This window comes from Cuculus canorus, chromosome 11, assembly GCF_017976375.1.
Source record: "Cuculus canorus isolate bCucCan1 chromosome 11, bCucCan1.pri, whole genome shotgun sequence".
Taxonomy (NCBI): domain Eukaryota; kingdom Metazoa; phylum Chordata; class Aves; order Cuculiformes; family Cuculidae; genus Cuculus; species Cuculus canorus.
This window is the reverse complement of record NC_071411.1, coordinates 3,372,698-3,394,571: the sequence shown is the minus strand read 5'-3', so window position 1 is coordinate 3,394,571 and position 21,874 is coordinate 3,372,698. Positions and strand designations below refer to the sequence as shown.

General features: G+C 50.8%; 1 protein-coding gene across 6 annotated transcripts; it reads right to left on the bottom strand.

Moving 5' to 3' along the window:
- Positions 1 to 164: 164 nt before the first annotated feature.
- GLYCTK (glycerate kinase) lies at positions 165 to 21,563 on the bottom strand. Of its 6 annotated transcripts, none has more exons than XM_054076896.1 (8): positions 21,113 to 21,563; positions 19,418 to 19,508; positions 18,852 to 18,949; positions 13,097 to 13,208; positions 10,738 to 11,129; positions 10,213 to 10,364; positions 8,251 to 8,426; positions 3,103 to 7,623 (listed from the first exon to the last, which is right to left on the bottom strand). In XM_054076896.1, the coding sequence occupies exons 5-8, from the start codon at positions 11,073 to 11,075 to the stop codon at positions 6,718 to 6,720; spliced, it is 1,572 nt and encodes a 523-aa protein (XP_053932871.1). In that variant the 5' UTR covers positions 11,076 to 11,129; positions 13,097 to 13,208; positions 18,852 to 18,949; positions 19,418 to 19,508; positions 21,113 to 21,563; the 3' UTR covers positions 3,103 to 6,717. The 6 variants fall into 6 exon arrangements, 5 of the variants coding, with proteins under 5 accessions (XP_053932871.1, XP_053932872.1, XP_053932873.1 ...); XM_054076897.1 differs by having other exon boundaries at positions 21,399 to 21,563; XR_008451731.1 differs by lacking the exons at positions 13,097 to 13,208; positions 21,113 to 21,563 and adding an exon at positions 165 to 2,985 and having other exon boundaries at positions 3,742 to 7,623; positions 19,418 to 20,733.
- Between the last annotated feature and the right edge of the window lie 311 nt (positions 21,564 to 21,874).

Below are 21,874 nucleotides of genomic sequence, written 5' to 3'. Positions count from 1 at the left end.
TGCCCCATTCCTGGGGGGGTTCCAGGCCAGGTTGGATGGGCCTTGGGCAGTCTGGTCTGGTGGGAGGTGTCCCTGCCCATGGCAGGGGTGGGAACTGGATGGGCTTTAAGGTCCCTTCCAACCTAAACTATTCTATGAGAAGTTGTACTCCGGTGGGATGCTGCCCTGGGAAGGCAAAACTCTCACCCCTCTCTAGCAAATTTCCTGTGCCAGACTTCAGTAGGGACCTGCAGGAGAGAATCCAAGGCTGTCAGCTTTGGGAGGGATGAGCAGCATGTCCAAGTTTTGAAGCTCTCCTCTTTCTGCTTTCCATCTGCCTCGCGCTCCTTGTTTTCTTTTGCACAGCTCACCCCCAAAATCACTTGCGCTAGATTAGGCTGGAGACGGGAGTTATCTCCCTTTTATTTATTAGGGCAATTATACCTAATGATTCACATGCTCGCAGAGAGTAATTACTCCCAAATACAGCTCCGTCGATGTTCTTACCCAGCCTGGGTACAGTGATTCACAAATGCATCTTTTCATACAAATCATCTAATGACGATCCCTTAATTTGCTGATTTGGTTTGGAGGCGGTTAAGAAGCGATCGAGAACCCAGTGGCACCATCACCGTGTCTGGTTTTCTCCAGCGGTGCAGTTGCTCACCTGCTTTTCCCTGCTGCCGCACTGAGGGCCTTTGCCACTTGCCTCCTCTGTGGGTTTTGCTGGAGATTTTGGTTGGGTTGAGCCCCTTGAGCTGTGGGATTTGTGCTCTTCCAAGCTCTTCCTGTGACGACTGATCCGGCAATTATTGTGGCACAGCCTGGCCAGGGGAGAGCTGGGGCTGCTCCTATCAAAGCTGCACCTCTCCAAGGTGGGGATGACCCCTTCATCATCCCAAAATTCAGCAGCATGTGGCTCAACTCTTGCCTCTTAGCAGGTCGTGGAGCAGGTGGATGAGAGCTCATAAGGTAACTGATATGGAAAGCCAAAGCCTTCAGGTTCTGCACCAAAAAAAGGCCCTTTGCCCCAAATTGTTCAGCATGGGGGAGGGGCTGCAAAGGATGCTATCCCCTTCCCCAGAGCCTGGCAGCCCCCTGCTCGCACTGCCATGGGGAGGGGACGTGGGTGACCTTCACCTGGGGACACCTGCCTGCCCACCATGCAGGGTCCATCTGGGCAGGAGCATCCCATGAGGGATAACGTGCAGTGTCCAACCTGCTGAGCTGCTCTGACCTCAGGGAAAACCCCGGCCCTGAAGATGGGGAAAGATTCTGGGGGTGTTCTGGAGGGTGTTTTGCTTCCCAGTGCTGTCGTGTGGCTTGGAAATGCAGCCAAGAGCTTGAAGTTGCCCCTTGTGGTTAAGGGGAGCCTGGAGTGATGGCTCTGGAGTGACTCAGCCCCTCTGGCACTGCCCAAGGCAACGTCCTGGTGCTCAGCCAAAGGCTGGTGATGGGCTGCAGCCTCCTGGGCCAGCCAAAAGTTTTCTCAGTGCCCTCGGCAAGCAGTGCACGGCTGTGCACCGCTGCTTTGTTCTTTTTTAAGCTCTTCCCTTCTTGTGTTGCACAAGCCTGCAGTCACCGCCTGTCCTCTCCTGCCACAGGCACTGCTCCGGGTCTCCTATCCCACGGATGCCAGAATCCTGCTGGGATGTGAGCAGCTTCTAGAGCAAGGCAGGAGGAGAGGAGGCAGCACAAAACCTCCTTTCTGCTGGCCATCATTTGGCTTTATTCCCAGCATTGCTTGAGTGGGCTCCCAGGGGGGCCTGCCCTGGGCACCCCCTACCCTAGTGCATGGGGCTGCTCGCGGTGGCCGGGCTGGTGCCGCTCAGTAAGTGTTCTCCGGGGCAACAGCTCCCTGGTTTCATTCCACCCACGTCCACCTTCTTAGCAGAGGATTCGCGCCGGTGCCTGGCCCCCTGTCAAGAGCTCCTGCAGGCAGCCAGGAGTTGCTCCTAATGGGCTGCCAGGGGATTTGTGCTCTGACAGCCGGGTGCTGACAGCTCCCTGCAACCGCTCGCTCCACCTGCCGGGCTCTCCTCTTTTTTGGGCAGACAGAGATGGATGCTCCCACCACTGCTGTGGGGAGAGGGCTGGCTCCTTTTTGTCCCCCCAGCAGGTGTTTGCGATGGTGCTGGAGTGTTGTGGTACCCATTGTCTTCGTGGGGCTGATAAAGTCCTGGAGATAGTGGTGGTGCTAGCACAGGGTCCCCAGGCTGGAGGAGCTCCTGGAAGTGATGCTCCAGGACGGGGATGGGTGGAGAGGGAGGTCTGGTTGTGGTCACAGGGAGTGTCTTGGCTCAGGTGGGGAGTCCTGAGAGCTGGGAGCAAGTGCTGGCACTCCACGGAGCTCCCTCTCCAGCAGCTCAGGGGCCTCCCATGCTTTCTCCTGGCTGAAACATTGCCTTTCTTCTCTGTTTGATGCAGGGCTTCTTTGTCTCCCTATGGACCCCGCACAGCGGCTGTGGGGGAGCTCCCCGGGGCCCAGCGCTGTCCCAGCAGGGACCGTGGCAGCCACTGCAGAGGGACTGGCCTGTCGCCTCGACAGCATGGAGCAACTCACAGCCTGCCGTCTTGTATGGCTTTTTATTCCTATGTGATTATTCATCCCACTTCATATAGGGATTGAAGCCGTGCAATACGCCGGGGTCCTACGGCAGAGAACAGCCACGGGAGCCGGTCTTAGAGGAGCCACCAAAGCTATCCCGTGTGCTGGAGGAGGGCTGCTGGCCTCAGTCCAGGCTCTGTCCTGCATCCTGGTCTCTCCAGCCCTCTCGGGTGGCAGGTGAGGGGTGCCCAAGCTGTTTTGGGGTGAGGCCAGAACAAGCCCACTCCTTGTGTTGCAGCCCGTTGCAGGGGCAGGCCTGATTCTGCATCACATCTGCTGTGAAGAATCCTGCTGGTTGTGCCGGTGGACTCATCCCCTGCTTCACTTTTGCCCGTGCTGTCCCAGAAGATGGGCTACAGCCTCTAGCAGCATCTGGGTGTAGGCACTGGAAGGAGGTGCTGCTGGCCAGAAAGGGGAGGAGGAAGAAGAATAAGAAGAAGAGGAGGAGGAGGAGGAGGAGAAAGGAGACGAGGCATGGCAGCAAGGGCTGCCCCAAGCATGACGCTCTTCAAAGTTTCTCAAGAGGCCCCAGCCGCTCTTTTCAGGTTTGCGTTAAATCTGTCACGTTAGCGAAACCAGTGAAAATTACCCAGCTTGTGGAGGAGATGAAAGGCAGCCCCCTTCTATCCCTCCATAAAGGAAGGGCCCCATTAACACCTAGTGAAATATTAGCCATTAATCAGGCTCCGTGCAAAATAAAACCATCCACATTTATCATTATTGGATCCTTAATGAAGTGATAATGGGAATGCTGGGGAGCTGTGATATTAATGTCTCCTAAGAGGCGAGAGCAGAGCCAAGGGCAGCAGCCAAGATTTTTAATTTACTGCCAAAAGCTCATGCTGTTAATAACGCAGTTGCTTCTCCCGGCCATTAGCACTGTAGGCTACGAGCAACCTGCTTAGGAGAGTGAGCCGACCCCAAACATGTCCTGCCTTTGCTTGCCTGCTCCTGGCCCAGCAGCTGGACGTGCTTTTCCCAACAAGGAAGGTGTGGAGCTGGTCCCAGTATGGCCCGCATGCTGGGATCACTCAGTATGCCCACAGTCCCACCCTGGGTTTCTTTGTTTGCCCAGCTATGCTCATGCAATGCCAATTTCCCTTTCAGGACAGTACAGGCGAGCTGCAAAGCCCTGCTCAGCTGTGGTGACTCACTCAGGTTCCCAATGGGAAAGTCATCACTCCTGGCAGGCTCCAACAGCCCAGAAGCAAATGAGTACTTGGCAGGTAAGCAATGCTGTTGCGTCTTTAGGTGCAAGTGTTACCTCAAATCCTTGCAAAACCTGACCAGTGCAGCCCAAACGTACGCTGGCTCATGCGCGGGATCTTCTGCTGTTGGTGAAGGGACTGTAGGTCAGAGGGAGCTGGCTTTGGGCTGGACCAGCCACGCACAATTCTCTGCTGAGCATTGTCCAGAGGAATAAAATGATGCCGTGTTTGTAAGGGGCACAAACCCTCCAAAGTGCCTTTCCTTCCTAAGCAAAAGATGCATGAGGTCCACACAAGCAATCCATCAGAAATGGAGCTTTGCTTTATCCAGGTAGAAGCCTTAGAAGAGGAGAAGTGTTTTTGAAACCTATGTGTCCTTGGTCAACCTCCCCCTCTCCTGCTATCTCCTCGTTAGGAAAGAAGGGACAAGAACAAAAACTGTACATGGAGGCCAAGCAAATGCAGATGTGAAGTGCGCTTCAAACAGCTCCATCCTTTCAACAAACCTTTTATTAGCCTTCTCTCCTCTCCAACACAAACTCTTTTTAATCGGTAGTGAAAAGCCACTGTTTCGAAAGCAAGGACACTGCTCAGGGTATGTGTGGTAGGCATTTCCCAGGAGAAGGCAGCGAGCACCAGTCCAAGGTCTTCTGAACTTGACTGCGATGCAGTGCAAGCAGCAGCTCCAGGGATTGGCATGACACTCAGCTGTGGGCAAAGTGCAGGAAGATGACAGGCCTGGGACTGCATGCCCAAGCTGGCATGCTGGATTTGCTGTTGAAGGTGCCAGTGGTCCTTCAGCCAGGCACTCCAGCCCAAAACCAGAGTCACTCTGGATTTCACTGGAGCAGAATTGGACAAGAAGCATTAACAACATTTTGGAGCCAGATTTTGCCAGTTATCCTGGCTGCAGCCCATACGTTTTGGCTCCATCGCTGCTTGTATTAATGCCTCCATGGTGCTGGCATGCTGGGCATGCAGCAAAAGCCAAACGCTCTGAAACCTGGGGGTGACCTCCGGAGAAAAACACACAGCACAAAGCAGCTTCTCCTGTGTAACCGCCACCTGACATTACGGAGGCACAGCAAGCTTTAGAATGCTTGGCAGGCTTCTTCCAGCAGATCTCAGAGCTGTTTGCCAGTGTGAGCAAGTTCAGGCATGTTACAGAAGACCTTCAGACTCGGAGGACAAATGAGATGCATAGATGAGTTTAAACCACTGGGGTAAGACCAGGTTTTGAAATCCCTGGGCTTGTGCCTTGACACTACACCTGGGCTGTGGCCCAGACTGCCCAGCTGCCAGCCTGGCATTGATACCGGGCCCCATGACAGTCCTGCTGATATCCCTACTTACTAGATATTGGCTTCAAAACCAAAGCAGGAGTTGTTGCATCCTCCTCAAAAATCCACCCTCCGATTCATCTCAGAGCAGAGCCCAGAACAACTGTTCAGTGAGACACCACGACTCGTGGTGTTGGCAGGTTGGTGTATTTATGTCACGAGATGAGATCAGCTGCACGGAGTAGGTCGGTCTGTCTGGAAAGAGTCTGAGTCAAGCGTGTCCTATTAAATTAGGGCTGGATTTTTTCAAAGGAACTCAGTTACCGCTTAGGCTCTGTAACAAACAGGCAGGTATTCAAAAGGAGTCGGACGTGTTCGTCGTACTGGCTGCTGAGCTGAAGGCCTTTGAATATCCAGCCAAAACCATCACCGTGCCTGTTGCTGCAGGCAAAGCCCTTCTGAAATCCAGCCCCACTGTGGGCTCCACGTCCTGGGAAACTCAGCTCGTCTCTGCTCTCCCACATATTGCACTCCAGTAGGTGATGAAACCACAATAACCACTGCATCCCCATACATGTGGGGGGAGCGTCTCCCTGTTAAAGTATGGCTCCAGTAGCTTTGCCCTTTGATCAGCTCAGCAGCATGGGTCAGGAGAGCTGAGCATGAAGGTTTCCTTGCCTTTTGTTCTTTGGAATTAGCAGAGTTAATCAGAGTGACAGCGACTTCTGCCTCAGCGCAGAAGAAAGGTCAGTGGCTCAGGCTGGATGCACGACTGTTTTCTAGGCAGTTGGAAAACAACACCGTGAAAGCTCATAGCATACACACTGCTGGCACGGAGGCTCTCCTGACAGGGATCAGCAGGAAAGATGTCCCCATGGAGGGAAGGAGGCTGGAGGAGAAGAGCTCCACTCAGCTGACTCACCGTGCACCTCAATTGTACCCCTCCCTTCTGCTGCACAGTGAAGGTACACCACCCCCTGTGTCGCTGTCACTGTGCATTGCTCTCGTGTCACACATCTGAAATTAAATGCTGCTCTTGGCCAATGTGCCCCTTAGCTGTGCTGATAGGTATGTGTTGTGCTTGGCTCAGAGTCTCTGCATCGCCACAGGAGCTGCAGGGTGCATGGAGCCAGCGCTGGGTGTCCTCTTCCCATCATGCCACCCCAGAACCTCCATACCTTCAGCTGGGCAGGCCTTGCTATTACTTTTATGCCCTTCAGTCACTGTAATGCACTCTGTGAACCCGCAAAAGCTCCCTGATGAGCTCCTCTTGAGCTGGGGGCACTGGAAGTGCAACAGCCACAGTGAGGACTCTCCCTGGCAGCCGTACCATGGCCTCACTTTCCACATGCCTTTTACTGTAGTTGAAACAGTCACCAGAGAAGCAGCTTTCGGAAGAAGTGTTAAATCTGGCCTCTGTGTCTGTAATGTGACCTCTTATCTTACTCTGATCCCAATTACAAGCACTTGCTGTTGCTGTGGATATCCACTCGTGTCTAATTAGTGGAGCCTTTCTGTCAAAGATATTTGCACCCTTGACAGAGAGCCTTGATTTAAGTAGTTTACATATGTCTGCAGTGTTGATGCCTTCATTTACGCACAGTTCTAATTAAATGCATCTGGCTATCTGCAGAGTGAGCTTTCATGATCTCACCATGGCTCTAATTAAAATGACCTGGATGTCCATGACATTGGTGCCCGTCAAGCCTGTCACCAGAAGGTGATGCCCACCTTGGAACTGGCTGAAGAACGTATAGGAGTCATTGTTGCTGAGAACAGCCTCCACATTGAGGCCCTCCTGCAGTGCCTCATCCACCAGCTCCGGGCTGCAGAAGGCACCCGCCGCCTCCGTTGGCCCATCCTGCCCATCTGTTCCCCCACTGAGGAAGATTATCTCGCACCTCCGTAGGGACCCAGTGACCTCCATGGCCCGTGCCCTGTGCAGCCCCAGCCCTATGCGCAGGGCCAACTCCTGGTTCCTCCCTCCCTTGCCAGTTCCTTTGAGCTGAACCGTGGTTTCTCCACCAGCCAGGATGCAGACTGGTCTTTCAGGCTCTAATCCTCGCAGGGACTGTAGAAACTCAGGAAGGTTCAAACATGGTATCTCTAGTTCTGCTGCCAGCTGCAGGAGATTCCCCCTCACCTCATCACCCAGGGGCCCTTCTCCAGGGCCAGCAAAGCCCAGGCAGACCAGCTGGATCAGCTGGCAGTACAGTGTGGCGACACGGCCAACTTCCCCACTGATTGCTGTGCTCAGAATCAGAGTTGTGTAGCCCAGGCCCTCGGCTTGGCATTTGGCCTCGTCTAAAGCCAGCATGTTTGACCCGATGATGATGTTGCAAACGTGGGAGTAGTCTTTCAGAGCAGTGGGCTTGGCGGGAGAGCTGGACAGGACAGTTTCCACTGACTTGGGCAGACTGTGCAGCAGGTTGTATTTGGTGAGGATCTGAAGGCAGTCTTGCACACTGTGGGAGCTGGCAGCAGTGGGCCCACTTGCTATGATGTCCAGGGGGTCACCGATCACATCAGAAAGGATGAGGCTCACCACCTACCAAGAGAAATGTCCATGGATTATTGCAGAAGGCAGACACGGGTGACCATGCAAGAGCCCTGGCGTAAACGTTGCTCTGAGTTACACCTGCACCATCCCTATGTCAAAAGAGATAGAAACGGGCAGATCTTGGCCCATTTTTTGTTTTAAGGTCCCGTTAGAGTCACCTTGCCATTCTCAAACCCACAGGCCTACAATGTCCTTTGATGCTGGACCATCACATTGGGAGCGGTAACGTGTGACACTGCACTTGTCAGACCAGTAACCTAGTGTCGATCCAGCAATGGTACACGCCGAGAACAGCCCCCAGCAGAGCCAAGGGTCAAACCCATCCTCGAAAGACCTGTGGTGAAGCACCAGAACATTGGAAGCACCTACTGGGTGAGGGCTGGGGTCTGCTAAGAGTGGTGTGATGGGATGGCTGACATTTGCTGAGTCTGAATTCCCTGTCCCCGATAGTTTAAGTCCTCGATGAAATCTGAGCCAGAGTCCCAAAAGAGCATGCAAAGATTATTCACTCAGTGAGGAGAAAAGCCTTGCAAGCATGCTTAGGTCAGCTGATTAAACTCCTACTTTGAGGGCAGAAGAGAGATCTCTGGGCAAGCATGGGCTTCCCCCGGTTACCTGTGCAGGATATGCAAGCTGAGCCAGCCCTCCACCCTTCAGCAAGGACAGACTCTTCCGGACAATGTTCAGCTCCTGTATGGCAGCTCCTCGGGAAGCCAGCATCTTTGTGAGTCTCTCCTTCTCTTCAAGGAGGATGGGAGGGATGGGAGCAGGCAGTAGGGCTGATCCACCCCCTAGGATGTAGAAGAGATGGCAAGGACATCAGGAAAAGGAGGAGAGGGGGAAGGAAAGGCTGTTCAACATGAGCCTTTCCTCTTCCCTTGCTGATGTACAGCAGGAAGGCAGAGGCGGTCAGGGAACTATGCTAACATCTCTGGAGAATTCATTCTTCACCGATGGGTTTTAATCACTGCTGCCCTATGCTGTCTGCAGTCAGCTACACCTCACCCAGGCAGCGTAAACCTCAACCAGAGTACCCCGTACCTGCAGTGTTGCTGGGATGAGAGAGAAGGGCCAGCACTTACTATCCCCACTGCATCAGGCTGCTAGTGTGTCATCACACTGATTTTCAAGGGCTACCTGGATGGGTGAGCAGACAGCACGAGCTCCATGACTCGCACAGCAGTCAGTGCTAAGCAGATGGAGACACTGCCCGCTCTGCTGGTTCCATTTATTCAGGACTGTGTGTAAAACCACCAGCTGTGGCTGCAGCAATATTGGAAACCGCTGAAATGCACTCATCTAGGCCTGGGAGGAAAGGAAAAGGGGAGAGAGTAACACAAAGGACAAAGGCCAGCCAGAGTCCAGGGTGATAGTCTCATTGATAGAAGTCTTGTGTGATACAAGCGGACATTGGAAATGCAGAAAAGAAGGCAAGGAAAAAGGTTATAATGGAAATATGGAACGGATGGAAAATACAGTGTAGAAAAGAGCAAAATCTGAGCACAGAGTGAATGTGCACAGAAGTACAGCTGAAAGCTACCGCTAAAAGGCAAAGCCTGCTCAGAGGTTTGAGACAAATCAGCATCAATAAAACATGATGAGCAAGAAAAACAAATGCAAATGCTTGTGTTTCAGTCAATAGCCAGGGATCTAGCTGAAAGGCAGGAGCAGTTGGGGACCGGCTGCTGTGTGGGAGTACGCGTGCACAGGGAGTTACAGCCACAGGGAGATCCTGTACAGGCTCCCTGAAGGGCTGAGGAATCTCTTGGAGATACCATAGCCAAAGGACTGGAGGAAGCCCAGGGGATTCCAGTCGCTTGGGTATTTGCCTAACAGCACTACTCTCTCTGCACCAGATCAGGCTACAGCATCTGCAGAGGAAAAATCACTGAGCAGAGGAAACCAAGATGTTTCTACAGAGCTACTCCAAGCCCCTGCGTGCCTTTGCCATGCAACACCTACCTACCCAGCCAAGCTCAGGCTGGGGCAAGGTCACTGTATCCCTCTGATGCACGATACCTACTTTCCTTACACGGCCCCAGGTGTAGGGATGACCCAGGGGCCCAGCAGCCAGGACCCAGGGGTGTTCACCCAGCTGTGTTCACGCCCTGCAAGGCATGCAGCTCACTGTGTCAGAACCATGGGGCCTCATTTCCAGTGTCTGGGAAGCAGTAAAGCCTTGAGAAGGGTCAGTCCCAAATTTTAGCTTACCAATTCACACCCCTGCATAAATCCAGAGCATGGAAGTCCACCAAGCACTTGCTTCTGCAAGTCTGCATCCCTAAATATAAGGAGGGAACAGGAAGAAAGCATCTTGCCAAGGAGTGAGAGCAGCTGTCAGGCTGTGCTCAGAGGTGCCATCTCATAATCGTGACACAACCCCAGGACCCAGCCTCTCCCCAGTGCTGGGAGGCTGTGTGTCTGCTGCAGCACAGGGAAGAAAAATCACAGAGTGCAAGTGTCAGTGCTGAAAGGGCCAGCACGACACAGCACATCGCTCCCCTGCTGTACAGCCATGAGTGGGCAGGCAGCTGGATGGCCCTCAGCAGAGCCCATTCCCTGGGACCCCCACACTACCTGAGATAAGCACGAGGAGCAGGTCATCTGCAGTCAGACCCTCAGCCAGTTCCTGGATGGCAACTGCTCCTTTCAGAGCCTCTGGGTCTGGGAGATTGTTCTTGGCACCTTCGATGACCTGGATTTTGCTGTGTGGCTTCAGCAGCATCTCCCTGGTGAGGTAAGAGAGGCAATCACACCACTGACACGTGTATGGACACAGGCAGCCAGGCTATCACGCAGCAGGGAAAGAGGCCCAGTGCACCAGAGGCGCACAGCGAGTGACCAGGACAGGGAGGTAACCTTTGCTGAGTGTCTCTTCCCCAAGGCTGCAGAGGCAGTGCATCCAGCACAAGAGATGGGCTGTGGCACTGGTGCCACTAGGATGTGATGGTTGTTGAACAGCAGGGCGGTGTGCTGGAGGTGGTGGGCACCAGAACGAGGGCAGCTGGAAAGGACTGAAGGGGTTCACAGCCACATTCCACAGAGAATGGATCTGGCAGCCTTCCCACCCCCCAAAACTGTGCAGACATAGCCCCCCCTTACTGCATTCCTGCTCGCTGCACGCTCTTGCGGATGCCTAGTGGCACATTGATGATCCCCCGAACGAGATGGTCTCCCAGGATCTCTTCTGCTGCTGCAGCCATCCCCAGCACAGCTTTGCCAAATCCCACCAGATACAGTCCCCTCTTCACTGGAAAGGCCTGGTCCTTCACTAGCAGCTGAGGGCACCCGTCTCCCTGGAGCTTCATAGCTCTCTTCAGCATTGGAGCCGGCTGGACGGTGCCCACCGCACAGCGGAAGAGGGACAGTGCGTGCTCACGGAGGGACATGCTGAACAGGATGGCCAGGATAAGTCGATCTGCTTCATAGGGTGCGCTCATACACTGCTGAAACTGGCAAAGCTTGGAGAGCTGGGGCAGCCAGCACCCTCCAACCTGCAAGAGAAAGTGGAACATTTTTGCTAGCAGAAGAGATAGGGCTGTCACAGAGAGAGCAGGGAGGGCAAAACGTGAACCACGGAGCTCTAGCTCCTGTTTCCTCTAGATTATGATGACATATCAACAGCATTTTTAAATCTCTCCCCAGGCAGGAGGGAGGGAAGGACAGTGTCACATTCAAACTACCTGCCAGCTTGTAGTTCCCCTGCAATCCGATCACCTCCCGCAGGGAAGGTGAGCCCTGCCAGCCAGCTTCTCCATCACTGTCGATTTGCTACTGGCAAGCCATCATTTCTATTTGCTCAGCGTTTGACGCCTTTCCAAACTGTGGAAGCTGCTCTCTGTCCCGGTGAGAGCAGGGTGTCTGAGTGGAACAGCTTTTCCACTACATTAACTCCCTTCCTCATGCTAGCCAAATGCTGATTTCATTCTCTGGCTGCGCGTTGCCCCATGTGTCCCTGCAGCATCAGCCATGGACTTAGGAGAAACAACAGGCTTGCTGGCTGTCTGATCCCTTGCTGCTGGTGGCCACAGAGAGACTAGTAATGAGGTTTCCCCACCAAAGCACAAATAAACACAAAGCTTCCTTCACTCTTATTTTTCAGTCTTCTCATTAGCCATTAAAATCACTTTTAGAGCCCAAATGAGACTTCAGATCCAGGCAAAATTGCCATCTGTGCCTGTGAAAGCCCATTTGAGCTCATCTCCACTGAGTATTAGCATTATATGCAACAGATCTGCATGTGGACTGAAAGATCTCAACCGCTCAAGGGCAGACACTTGTCTTGACAGAGGAAAGGCAGCCCCTGCCAGCACACATACATTTATTCCCTTCCAGCATTTCTCCTTCCTTCTGTTAACTGGCAGCAAGTTCACTGCTGGTTTCTCAGGATCAAAGATCCTTGTGATCTGCACCTCTCCCGCTCATGGCAATTATGGTACAGGCAATTAAGGCAGAGTGCCAGGAGTCTGAAGCAGCCCTGGCAACTCACTCGACCACAGACCCATTCAAATTACCTAAGAGAGTTAATCCTCTCTCTAGCAAATGGATGTGTTTCGGTGCAAGGCCAGTGGCTGGCTTCTTCTGGGAGAGCTCACAAGTCCAGAGGTCTCTTTGTCCTAACACTCCTACAGCATTTCAAGGTGTTAATCATTAAGCCAGATGAGCTTTTCAACAGCTCCTCTGGGTCTAAATCTGCCTTATTTTGCTGCAAGGACCCAAAGGCTCTGCAAAAACCTCTACAGAAGCAACTTCTCAGGCAATGAAACTTGGGCACACTGAAATCTAACGGACAAGGGACTTGCAGGTTAAACTACATGGAGAATCACAGGGTTGCCAGGGGAAAAAAAAAACGAGAATAACTTAAGTTGGAAAAGACCCTTAAAATCATCGCGTTTAACCATAAGTGATTCAATGCTTAGGAAAAAATAGATTTTAAAGGCAAAAGCCAAGGCAGGTTAACTACCTGTCTATACTTCCTTCAGATACTGGTCAGAAGGTCTGGCTTTTCAATCACAAGGACAGAGAACAATAAAAGGCAGGGTGTCCTGACCATTTTGTCACTAGACAAACTTCATGGCAGCTGATGCTGCCAGCAGTTTAAACCATGGAGCCTCAGCCCTCTTACAATGACGGCCAGAGAAACCATACTAACACGAATGAAGTCAGCTGTACACCGCTCAGGAACTGAGATTAGCATCTCTGTTCCCTGCGGCTCTCCGATTCACCTGGCAGCACAGCGCAATCAGAGGAAGGTGTTACAAAACAGAGGTGCATGGCGCCCCAGGTCGCTTCGTCTGAGCTGCAATACGGGGTTTGCAGAAGCGGTTAGAGAAAAAGGCTTAAATGAAGCCAAGGGAGTTTAAGAAAATAAAGCTCCAAAGCTTTTAACAGGCTTGTCTCTGCCTTGATGTTTCTGTGCATGGCTGACCCTGAACACCCGGCAAATTGAGCACAACCAGACCTGCAACTGTGGCTCCTGTCACACGTGCCCTCCTGGCAGCTCTGTTCGGCTCCAACTCCAGACACGACCCAGCAGGCGTGAGTTGTTTAAAAGCAATCCTCTCCTAGTGGAGCTGAAAAAAATAAATGCCAGCTTAATTCATCTGGCACTTGTGTACACACAGCTAATGCTTGCTCTGGAAAACATTTCACTACAATAGCAGGCATGTAATCTGGTTTCTGCACTCTGAACTCTGATTATATTTTAACCATCAAGGCCTGATCCAGCGTCCATTGGAAGTCAGCACGTGCCTTTCCATTGCTTCTAAGGATTGTGAGGCATGCTGCCTGACACTGGACGCAGTGCACCGATGTAAACGCAGAGTAAATGCCGTGTAAAGCCCCCTTGTAGTCAGACAACTTCACACCAGCACAACAGAGAGCTGAATTTGGCATAGGCCCATTAAATTCGGAGGTCTCAGTGGGTAACTCTGCTTCTTGTCAACTCTGATTAGGCATGCAGGCTCACTGGAGGCTCGTCTTGGAACGGGGGTGCTGCTAATGATGCCACAAATCCATTTTTATGTAATTTATTTATACAATCTCAGGTCCTGGGTATTAAATGTCATCAGGGAACAGCTATAAATCACTGCTATGAAATCCACTGTAAATATTAACAAAAAATAAAACTCCTACTCATTTTACTCGGGCTTCAAAAACAAGATCAAGAGAACTGAACATCGCCCCACACCAAGGCACAGGCAGCCTCGGAAAGAAAAATAATCCAAATGGCAGCTCTCAGACTACCTCCACAGACAGGGAGTCTAGAAATGATGTAACTGCCACCTTATCTGCTGCATATTGTACACAGGGAAAGCACATTCTCATATCCCTGTGGGATTCTTCCCACCGCTGGCTGGGAGGAATCGGAGCTAGGAGAAGGGGTTGATGACTGGACTTGTATTGCTTCATACACTAATCTTCATTCCCCAATTTCTCAGGGAGATCAGATAGGGATGAATGAGACCTATCCTACATGGATATAAGGTGCAATGCTACAGGCACTAGTGAGTCTCAGGTTTTACAACTTCCCTTTGTCCCTGCTCAGGATAATTTGGAGTTGGGGCATACATAGTCTTTTGGAAAGTTTTCCAGAAGTTAGCACTAAGATTAGGAGGAAAATGATGCTAAGAATTGCCTGCTCCAAAGAAAGGAGGACTGCAAGGGGTTTAGATTAATCCCCTTTAAATGAAAACATCCCCAGCTTTTATTGATGAATAATGTTCACCATCTACACACTTGTTTGCATGCATTACCATTATAAGCTCTTTCTTCTTAGGGCTCCTCCTAAGCCTGCAGAAATTTCCACTGTCAACTCTCACAAGAAAAAGCAGCAAAAACCCAGCTCCTCACTTTCAGCACCTCTGGGAAAGACAGAGGGAGAGGAGCTGGACTGTGATAAAATACAGGCAAAGTGCTCCTTTGCATTACCTTTCATTAACTTCTTAATTAAAGCAATTCTGCAGGCAAAGAGCCAAACTCAGAGGGAGATAAAAACAATCCAGCACTACGGGCAGAAATGTGGTAAGCTGCCAGGTAGATTGGATGGTGGCATGGGACCAAAAGCATGGACATAGCATGGGGCATAGTCAGAGCCACAAACTTGGAGTCACGCTGGGGAGGAAAACAGTGAACAAATGAGCTGGCCATGGCCATGTAGTGAGAAAAACGAGCCAGTGTTTCACTCCATGGCAGGTACTTGAAAGCCAGAGAACTATTCCCTTCTAGGAGCCAGTCTGCCACCGCTGGGCAGAGCTGAGCTACTCCAGGTGCTGCGGTTGGAGGTTTCTTCAAGGATTGCCTCACAGGCTTGTGGTTTTCTTGAAGTTGGGGCAACCAGGCTTGTTGCGGGCCAACTCAGTCACACATCCCGAGTGTTTCAGGTGCTGCACATCCTGTGCTCTCGTGAGACCTCACCTGGAATACGGTGTCCAGTTCTGGGATCCCCAACGTAAGAAGGAGTTGGAACAAGTTCAGAGGAGTCCACGAAGATGATGCGAGGGCTGGAGCACCTCTGCTCTGAGGACAGTCTGAGACAGCTGGGCTTTTTCAGCTCGGAAAAGAGAAGGCTCCGAGGAGACCTTAGAGCAGCTTCCAGTACTGAAAGCGCCCACAGGAAATCTGGGGAGGGGCTTTTTACAAGGGTGTGGAGTGGTAGTATAAGGGGGAATGGCTGTAAATCAGAAGGGGGAAGATTTAGATCAGACAATAGGAAGAAATTCTTCACGATGAGGGTGGGGAGGCCCGGGCACAGGCTGCCCGGGGAAGTCATGGCTACCCCATCCCTGGAGGTGTTGATGGCCAGACTGGATGGGGCTTGGAGCAATCTGATCCAGAGGTAGGTGTCCCCGCCCATGGCAGGGGGCGGTTGAAACTGGATGATCTTTGAGGTCCCTTCCAACCCAAACCATTCCACAGTTCTATGATTCTCTGATATTAATGCTCTGAGATGGCAAATTTAACTGAGCTCTTCAGGGGCCTAAGTTAGTTTATGTTTGATGTCATTGGGACTGCTCTGGATTTCCCCCAGCGTGGCAGGGATCGGTGGTTGGCCAAACTCCAAAATCCCTGAAGGGCTTGGAAAAACACTGAGATGACAGTGGATCAGACCCTAATTGTTCGAGGATAACTTTGAGCTCAAGCTCTAAAAGACAGATTACATCTTTGTTACAGCAGTAAACTACCAGACGCAGCAAGTTTTAGCAGTGTCTCTTGCCACTCGTTTTTCTTGCTACATGACTTTCCCTTGGCCTCTTGGTAGGTAAATCACCGTTACACTCACTGAAGCTTACCGCTTCCATTTCTCATGCATTACCATGGGAGTTTACCTATGAAGTACAACAGAGCGGAGATTTTACTGCCTTAAACTCCCATGTTTCCACTTACTGACACATCTTTTCTATCATTTGATATATCCACTTTAATTCGCCTGGCGAGGCCTGCTCAAACTCAAACCTGCAGCTCCAGACGGTCCCAAAAGCATTACAAGAAAATTTTCCAGGAGATGCACTGAATCCAGGAGGAAAACAAAGCAATGAAGGTTTGTTCCGAATGACTATTCTGGGAGGATTAGATGGGGGATTTTTCAAGACTAATCTCTTTAAATGAAAATTTCAGGATTTGATTAATTTTTTAATCTGCTTGTGGATTTGCATAAAATTACCACACTGCCTCATTCATATTGTTTAAAAGAGAAAATGTGTGCAACAAGGATGGACCAACTCATCGCTGGTCAGCTGTGAAGGGCCCTGTACACAAGCCGGTGCACAGGGACAGGGTGAAAGGTCCTTTTGTCCCCCTCGCTGTGGTGCTCACACATCTATAGAATCATAGAACCATAGAATAATCTCGTTGGAAAATACCTTTGAGTTTGAGTCCAACCGTATCTGTCCACTACAAAACCATAGCCCTCAGCACCTCATCTACTCACCTTTTAAACACCTCCAGGGATGGGGACTCCACCACCTCCCAGAGCAGCTCTGCCAGTGCCTGAGAATCCTTTTGGAGAAGAACTTTTTCCTGATGTCCAATCCAAACCTGCCCTGGCGCTACTTGAGGCCATTTCCTCCTGCCCTATCACTTGCTGCTTGGGAGAAGAGACCAGCACCCACCTCACTACAACCTCCTTTCAGGCAGTTGTAGACAGTGATGAGGTCTCCCCTCAGCCTCCTATTTTCCAGCCTAAACAATCCCAGTTCTCTCAGCCGCCTTTCATAAGGCTTGTGCTCCAGCCCCTTCCCCAGCTCCGTTCCCCTTCTCTGGATGTACTCCAGCTCCTCAATGTCCTTCTTGTAGTGAGGGGCCCAAAACTGAACCCAGGATTCAAGGTGTAGCTTCACCAGTGCTGAGTCCAGGGGCACAATCCCTTCCTGGTCCTGCTGGCCACACTATTTCTGATACAGGTCCAGATGCCACTGGCCTCCTTGGCCGCTTGGGATTAATAACTGGAAAAGAAGATGATGATGGACAGAAGCAGCACAATGAGACCAGAGAGCTGCACAGAGTATTTGCCAGGCACGCTGGGGAGAAAGTAGGCTGGAGCCTGAATACCTTTGCTTCAAGAATATGCTGAGCTCTGGGAAGCCCAGGAGTCCTCATTTCCAATACATAGCTTTTTATATGTTTCTTGGAAAAGAAATATGTTTCTCTCATGACTGATTTACTCATGAGGAAAGCCTCAACAGGGTCTCTTTGCCTTTGATGGAGAATGTAGCCTAAGGCCAAATACAGGGAAGATAAGTGTTTTGTTCAGCATTTTATATATATAGATCAGTATCATTAGTAAAAAAAATTAACTGGATTTGACATATGCATCTTACTAGTTTTTCTAGGTCACACTCCCTTCACTCCCTATATACCTTTTGGAAATGATTTTCCCATGCACTGGGGACTGCAGGAAAGGAATATTTTTCACTAAAAAATCCTTCTGTAGCTCAACACAGAACAGTACTACCCTGAAGCCAAGCCCATGCCAAGTCTACTTCCTTTCATGCTGTAATTTCTCCAACTTCCTATTCTGAGTCAACTTGCAATCAAAGTTGAGAGTCATTTAAAACACAAGCAAAGATTATAGTATTCTAGAGAAGATGAAAAGTTGCCAGCCTTGAGAACTAGAATAGAAAGGGTCAAAATTCAGTACCGCAAAATACAAGGTCATGGTCTTTGGGATTAAGAGCAAAAAAATTATGAGCTCCTCAGTTGGAAATGACATCAGAGGAGAAAGAGCCAGGAATATTAATCAGTCACAGGGTGACAATTACAGCTACCCTCTAGGCTGAGACAAGAGGGGAAAGTGGAAAGTGGCAGATGTAGTCTGCCTTGACTTCAGTGAGGTTTTTGACACCTTCCTCCCAAGCACGCTGACGAAGTCTGTGCTGAGCAAACACGTGGTTAGACTCACTGAAAACCATTTGGGCCACTGGCTCAGAGGGTAGAAATCAGTGGCTCGGGGTCCAGCTGACAGCTGGTAAACAAGAGAGACTCTGCTGGGGTTTGTCAACCTAGGGCTTCGTTAGTGACCTAGCAGAGAGTGCCTAATTTAGGGGAAACGCTGACAAAGCCACCTTCCAGAGGAACCGCGATAAACTCAAGGTCAGGAAACAGAACAGAAACCTCATGATGCTCAGCAAGAAGCGTGAAGTTTTACCACTGGGGCAAGATCCCCGTGCATCAGGGCGGGATGGGAACCAAGCCAACCTCTTAGTTGGCTGCATCACCTAACAGCAGCTACTTGAAGGGTGGTTATAAAGACAGACGAACTCTTCTTGGTAGTGGCAGAAAGCATAAAGAACAACAGCTAAAATTTGCGAGGCAGGATGTTCACATTAGGCATCATTAGCAAAAAGTTTCTTAGAGTGAGGGTTGCACAGCACTGGATCAGGTCACTCAGACAATCTGTGGCCTCGGTGCCAGGTGGTTTTCAGGATTTGGCTAGACAAAACCATGGGCAAACAGATCCATGGGCTGGTGATGGATCTGCACCAAGCAGGAGGGTGGAGAAGGCAGCTCCAGAGATCCCTTCTCCCCGCATTTCTGTGATTCCATGTTTTAGCAGCAAGGACAGGGTTTGATGATGCAGAGCATCATGCTTAGTTTCAAGAGCCCATAAAGTGAGGCCGAGCTGTAGGATACAAGTCCTCCCCACACAAGCCTTCAGTCATAGCTGTTACTCGCGGAGAATCATTGCTCCCAGCAGAGTCCAACAGAAAGATAGTCACCTGAGCAGTGCTGTTTCCAGAAGCATCTCTCCAGAATTCACATCCACGTATCCCAAGCAAGCACAGGTCTGTCTGTATTGTGCAGGCTATGGTGGTGTCTAATACATAAATATACAGGTAGAATGGCTGCATTAGATCAATATTACTCAAGCAACAATTAAACATTTTTTCCATTAACTAGCTTTGCTGGGGTATTATCCATAATTCTTACTTAATATGACATTTTGTTAGGAGATCCAATTATCCTGCCAGATAAATTCCAGCTTGGTATAAACTGACAAACTAAGTTCCAATGATTAGGAAGAAAGGCAGAAGAAAGAATAAAAAGGGAGTGACAAAATATCAAATCAACGACCCACGGTGTTATACAGCTCAAAAACTTAGCTAAGCATTGTAGGTGTTTTGAAGTAAATTGTCTTTTGATGGTATTGATGAGTCACCTTCAGGGCCCATGTGAGATAATCCAGGCTTTGATCATGCAATTTACAGTGCTCAAGAGGCTTGCTGTTCTGCGCTGCTCTAAAATCTCTCACCACACAGAAGTCGGTTGTAGGTTTTGAACTGACCTGCAATGGGGTAGTTGACCCTGAGACCTTCAGAAGCAACAAAGGTGTCTTTTGTCAAGTCTCCACAGACTCGGTTGTGAGAATCTTGTCCCTGTTGCAAAGTAAAAAACAGTGAATCATTCTGATGAGCCAATCCCATCACAGCATGAAAGGGTGAATCAGGTTAGAGGTCTAATCCTGTAACAGCGAACTCTACTAAGCAAAAGGCAAGAGGAAGTAATCTGAGGAAAAGACTTGTTTCACTAAATCACCCATGCACGCAGAATAAACCATGCCTGAACCACAGGCACACAGACTGTGACAGCAGCTCCCAGACTTACTGTTGTTTGACCACAGGAGGGCAATATTATTCCATATGCAAAAATCAAACCCTATTCTGGAGATAATGAAAGGAAAACACAATTGACATTTATGAAGACATCTATGGGGTTTTGGTTTTTTCCCTGTTGATTCAGGGCTTCTAGGGGACTGACATGACAAAAGATCTGGTGTTCTTCTAAAATTAAAATAGCAGGGTGCTAGGAATCTTTATGGGGCAGGAGGTTCTCACAGATATTGTTATACTCCAGGAATAACTGCTGCAGGGATCAGCTGTACAAAAACATGAATAGAGCCTGCCATTGAGTCATGGATAGCAGAAAATAACAGTTCCAAGGGGTCTGTGCAGCACCGGCCTCAGAAGTCAAGGTGTTCCTCAACGGTGAAGTGTGTGCTGCTCACCCTTACCCGATACCTCACACAGTGCAAGACCACAGTGCTACCCATACCGAAAATGCCAGCAAATAAACTCTCTAAGACTCGTTTTGCAGTTTTAGAAAACAAGCACCCTGTAATCAGGCTTGAGCAACAAGGAGTGATCTCCATCAATCGTGTGCAGCGGGACAAGAGCTGGGTACAGAATGTATTTCCCACTTACGTGCACGTAGATATATTTTGCCAGAAATCTTATGCATATTCTGTTACTTTCCATGGACTAATTTTAATGCTATTATGAACTTCACAATAGTCAAACCTCCTGCTAATTTGGAGCTGGCTCCAGCTCTCTGTCTGACCTTGCATTTGAAATAGAGAAAGACTGCAAACAGAGGTGATTAAAGACACATCTGTTCAGCACAGATCATACTGAACACAACATGTAAGTGTCTGGAAAAACACTATTTGAAACAACATGCTATTAAAAAAAACATGCTATCAGAGGTCATTCTGTCTAACTTTCAAAAAATAGTTACTTGGGTGTACTTAACTGTCCTGTAGCTTAAATTAACATATTCCACTTTTTGTAATAGTAGCTACTTTTGTATCAATCAGGCTGCTCAAAGCCCCACCCAACCTGGCCTTCAAAACCTCAAGGAATGGGGCAGCCACAACTTCTGTGGGCAGCCTGGGGCAGGGACTCACCACCCTCACAGGAAAGAATTTCTTCCTAAATGTCTAATCTAAATCTTCCCCTTCCAATTTAAAGCCATTCCCCTTCGTCCTATCGTCCTATCGCTATACACACTCGGGAAAAGCCCCTCCCCAGCATTCCTGGAACCCCTTTCAGTACTAGAAGCTGCTCTAAGGTCTCCTCAGAGCCTTCTCTTCTCCAGACTGAACAACCCCAAGTCTCTCAGCCTGTCATAGTAGACATGCTCCAGCCCTCGAATCACCCCCGTGGACTCCTCTGGACCCGTTCCAACAGCTCCATCTCCTTACGTTGGGGATCCCAGAACTGGACACTGGATTCCAGGTGGGGTCTCACGAGAGCACAGGATGTGCAGCGCCTGAAACACTCGGGATGTGTGACTGAGTTGGCCCGCAACAAGCCTGGTTGCCCCAACTTCAAGAAAACCACAAGCCTGTGAGGCAACCCTTGAAGAAACCTTCAACCGCAGCACCTGGAGTAGCTCAGCTCTGCCCAGGGGTGGCAGACTGGCTCCTAGAAGGGAATAGTTCTCTGGCTTTCAAGTACCGGCCACAGAGAGAGAGGCGCTCGACCCACCCCGCTTTGCACCCCTCGGCCTTGCGAGGGGCGGGGACGCTGGCAGCCACTGTGGGCCGGGCAGGGCAGCTCTTCCTGCCACACCCAACATGGCCGCCGCGCACCGGCCACCTCGCTCACTGCGCCCTGCCCTATCCCAGCATGCTTTGCGCGCGCATCGCCCGCTCGCTGCACTCCCCAACGCGCTCCCCAGCATGCCTCGCGCCCCGTCCCAAGCCACCGCCCCTTCCCAGCATGCCCCGCGCACATACCGCGCTCTCCCAGCTCTCGCCCCTTCCCAGCATGCCTCGCGCCCGACCCTTTCCAGCACGCTCTGCGCGGGCCCCGCCCCAGGCTGCTCTCCCCACACCCGCCCCTTCCCAGCACGCCCCGCGCGCCACAGCGCTCCCCAGCTCCCGCCTGTATCCCAGCATGCTCTGCGCGCTCCCCGGCCGCCCTCCCCCAACACCCTCGCCTTCCCATCGTGCCCCGCGCCC

Coding starts and splice junctions, on each gene's coding strand:
- GLYCTK (XM_054076895.1), bottom strand. CDS start 19,556: ATGGGATTGGCTCATCAGAATGATTCACTGTTTTTTACTTTGCAACAG. Junction 10,365..10,737: donor GTGCAGCGAGCAGGAATGCA/GTAAGGGGGGGC, acceptor TTACCTCACCAG/GGAGATGCTGCTGAAGCCAC. Junction 7,624..8,250: donor AGCTTGCATATCCTGCACAG/GTAACCGGGGGA, acceptor TTCTCTTGGTAG/GTGGTGAGCCTCATCCTTTC.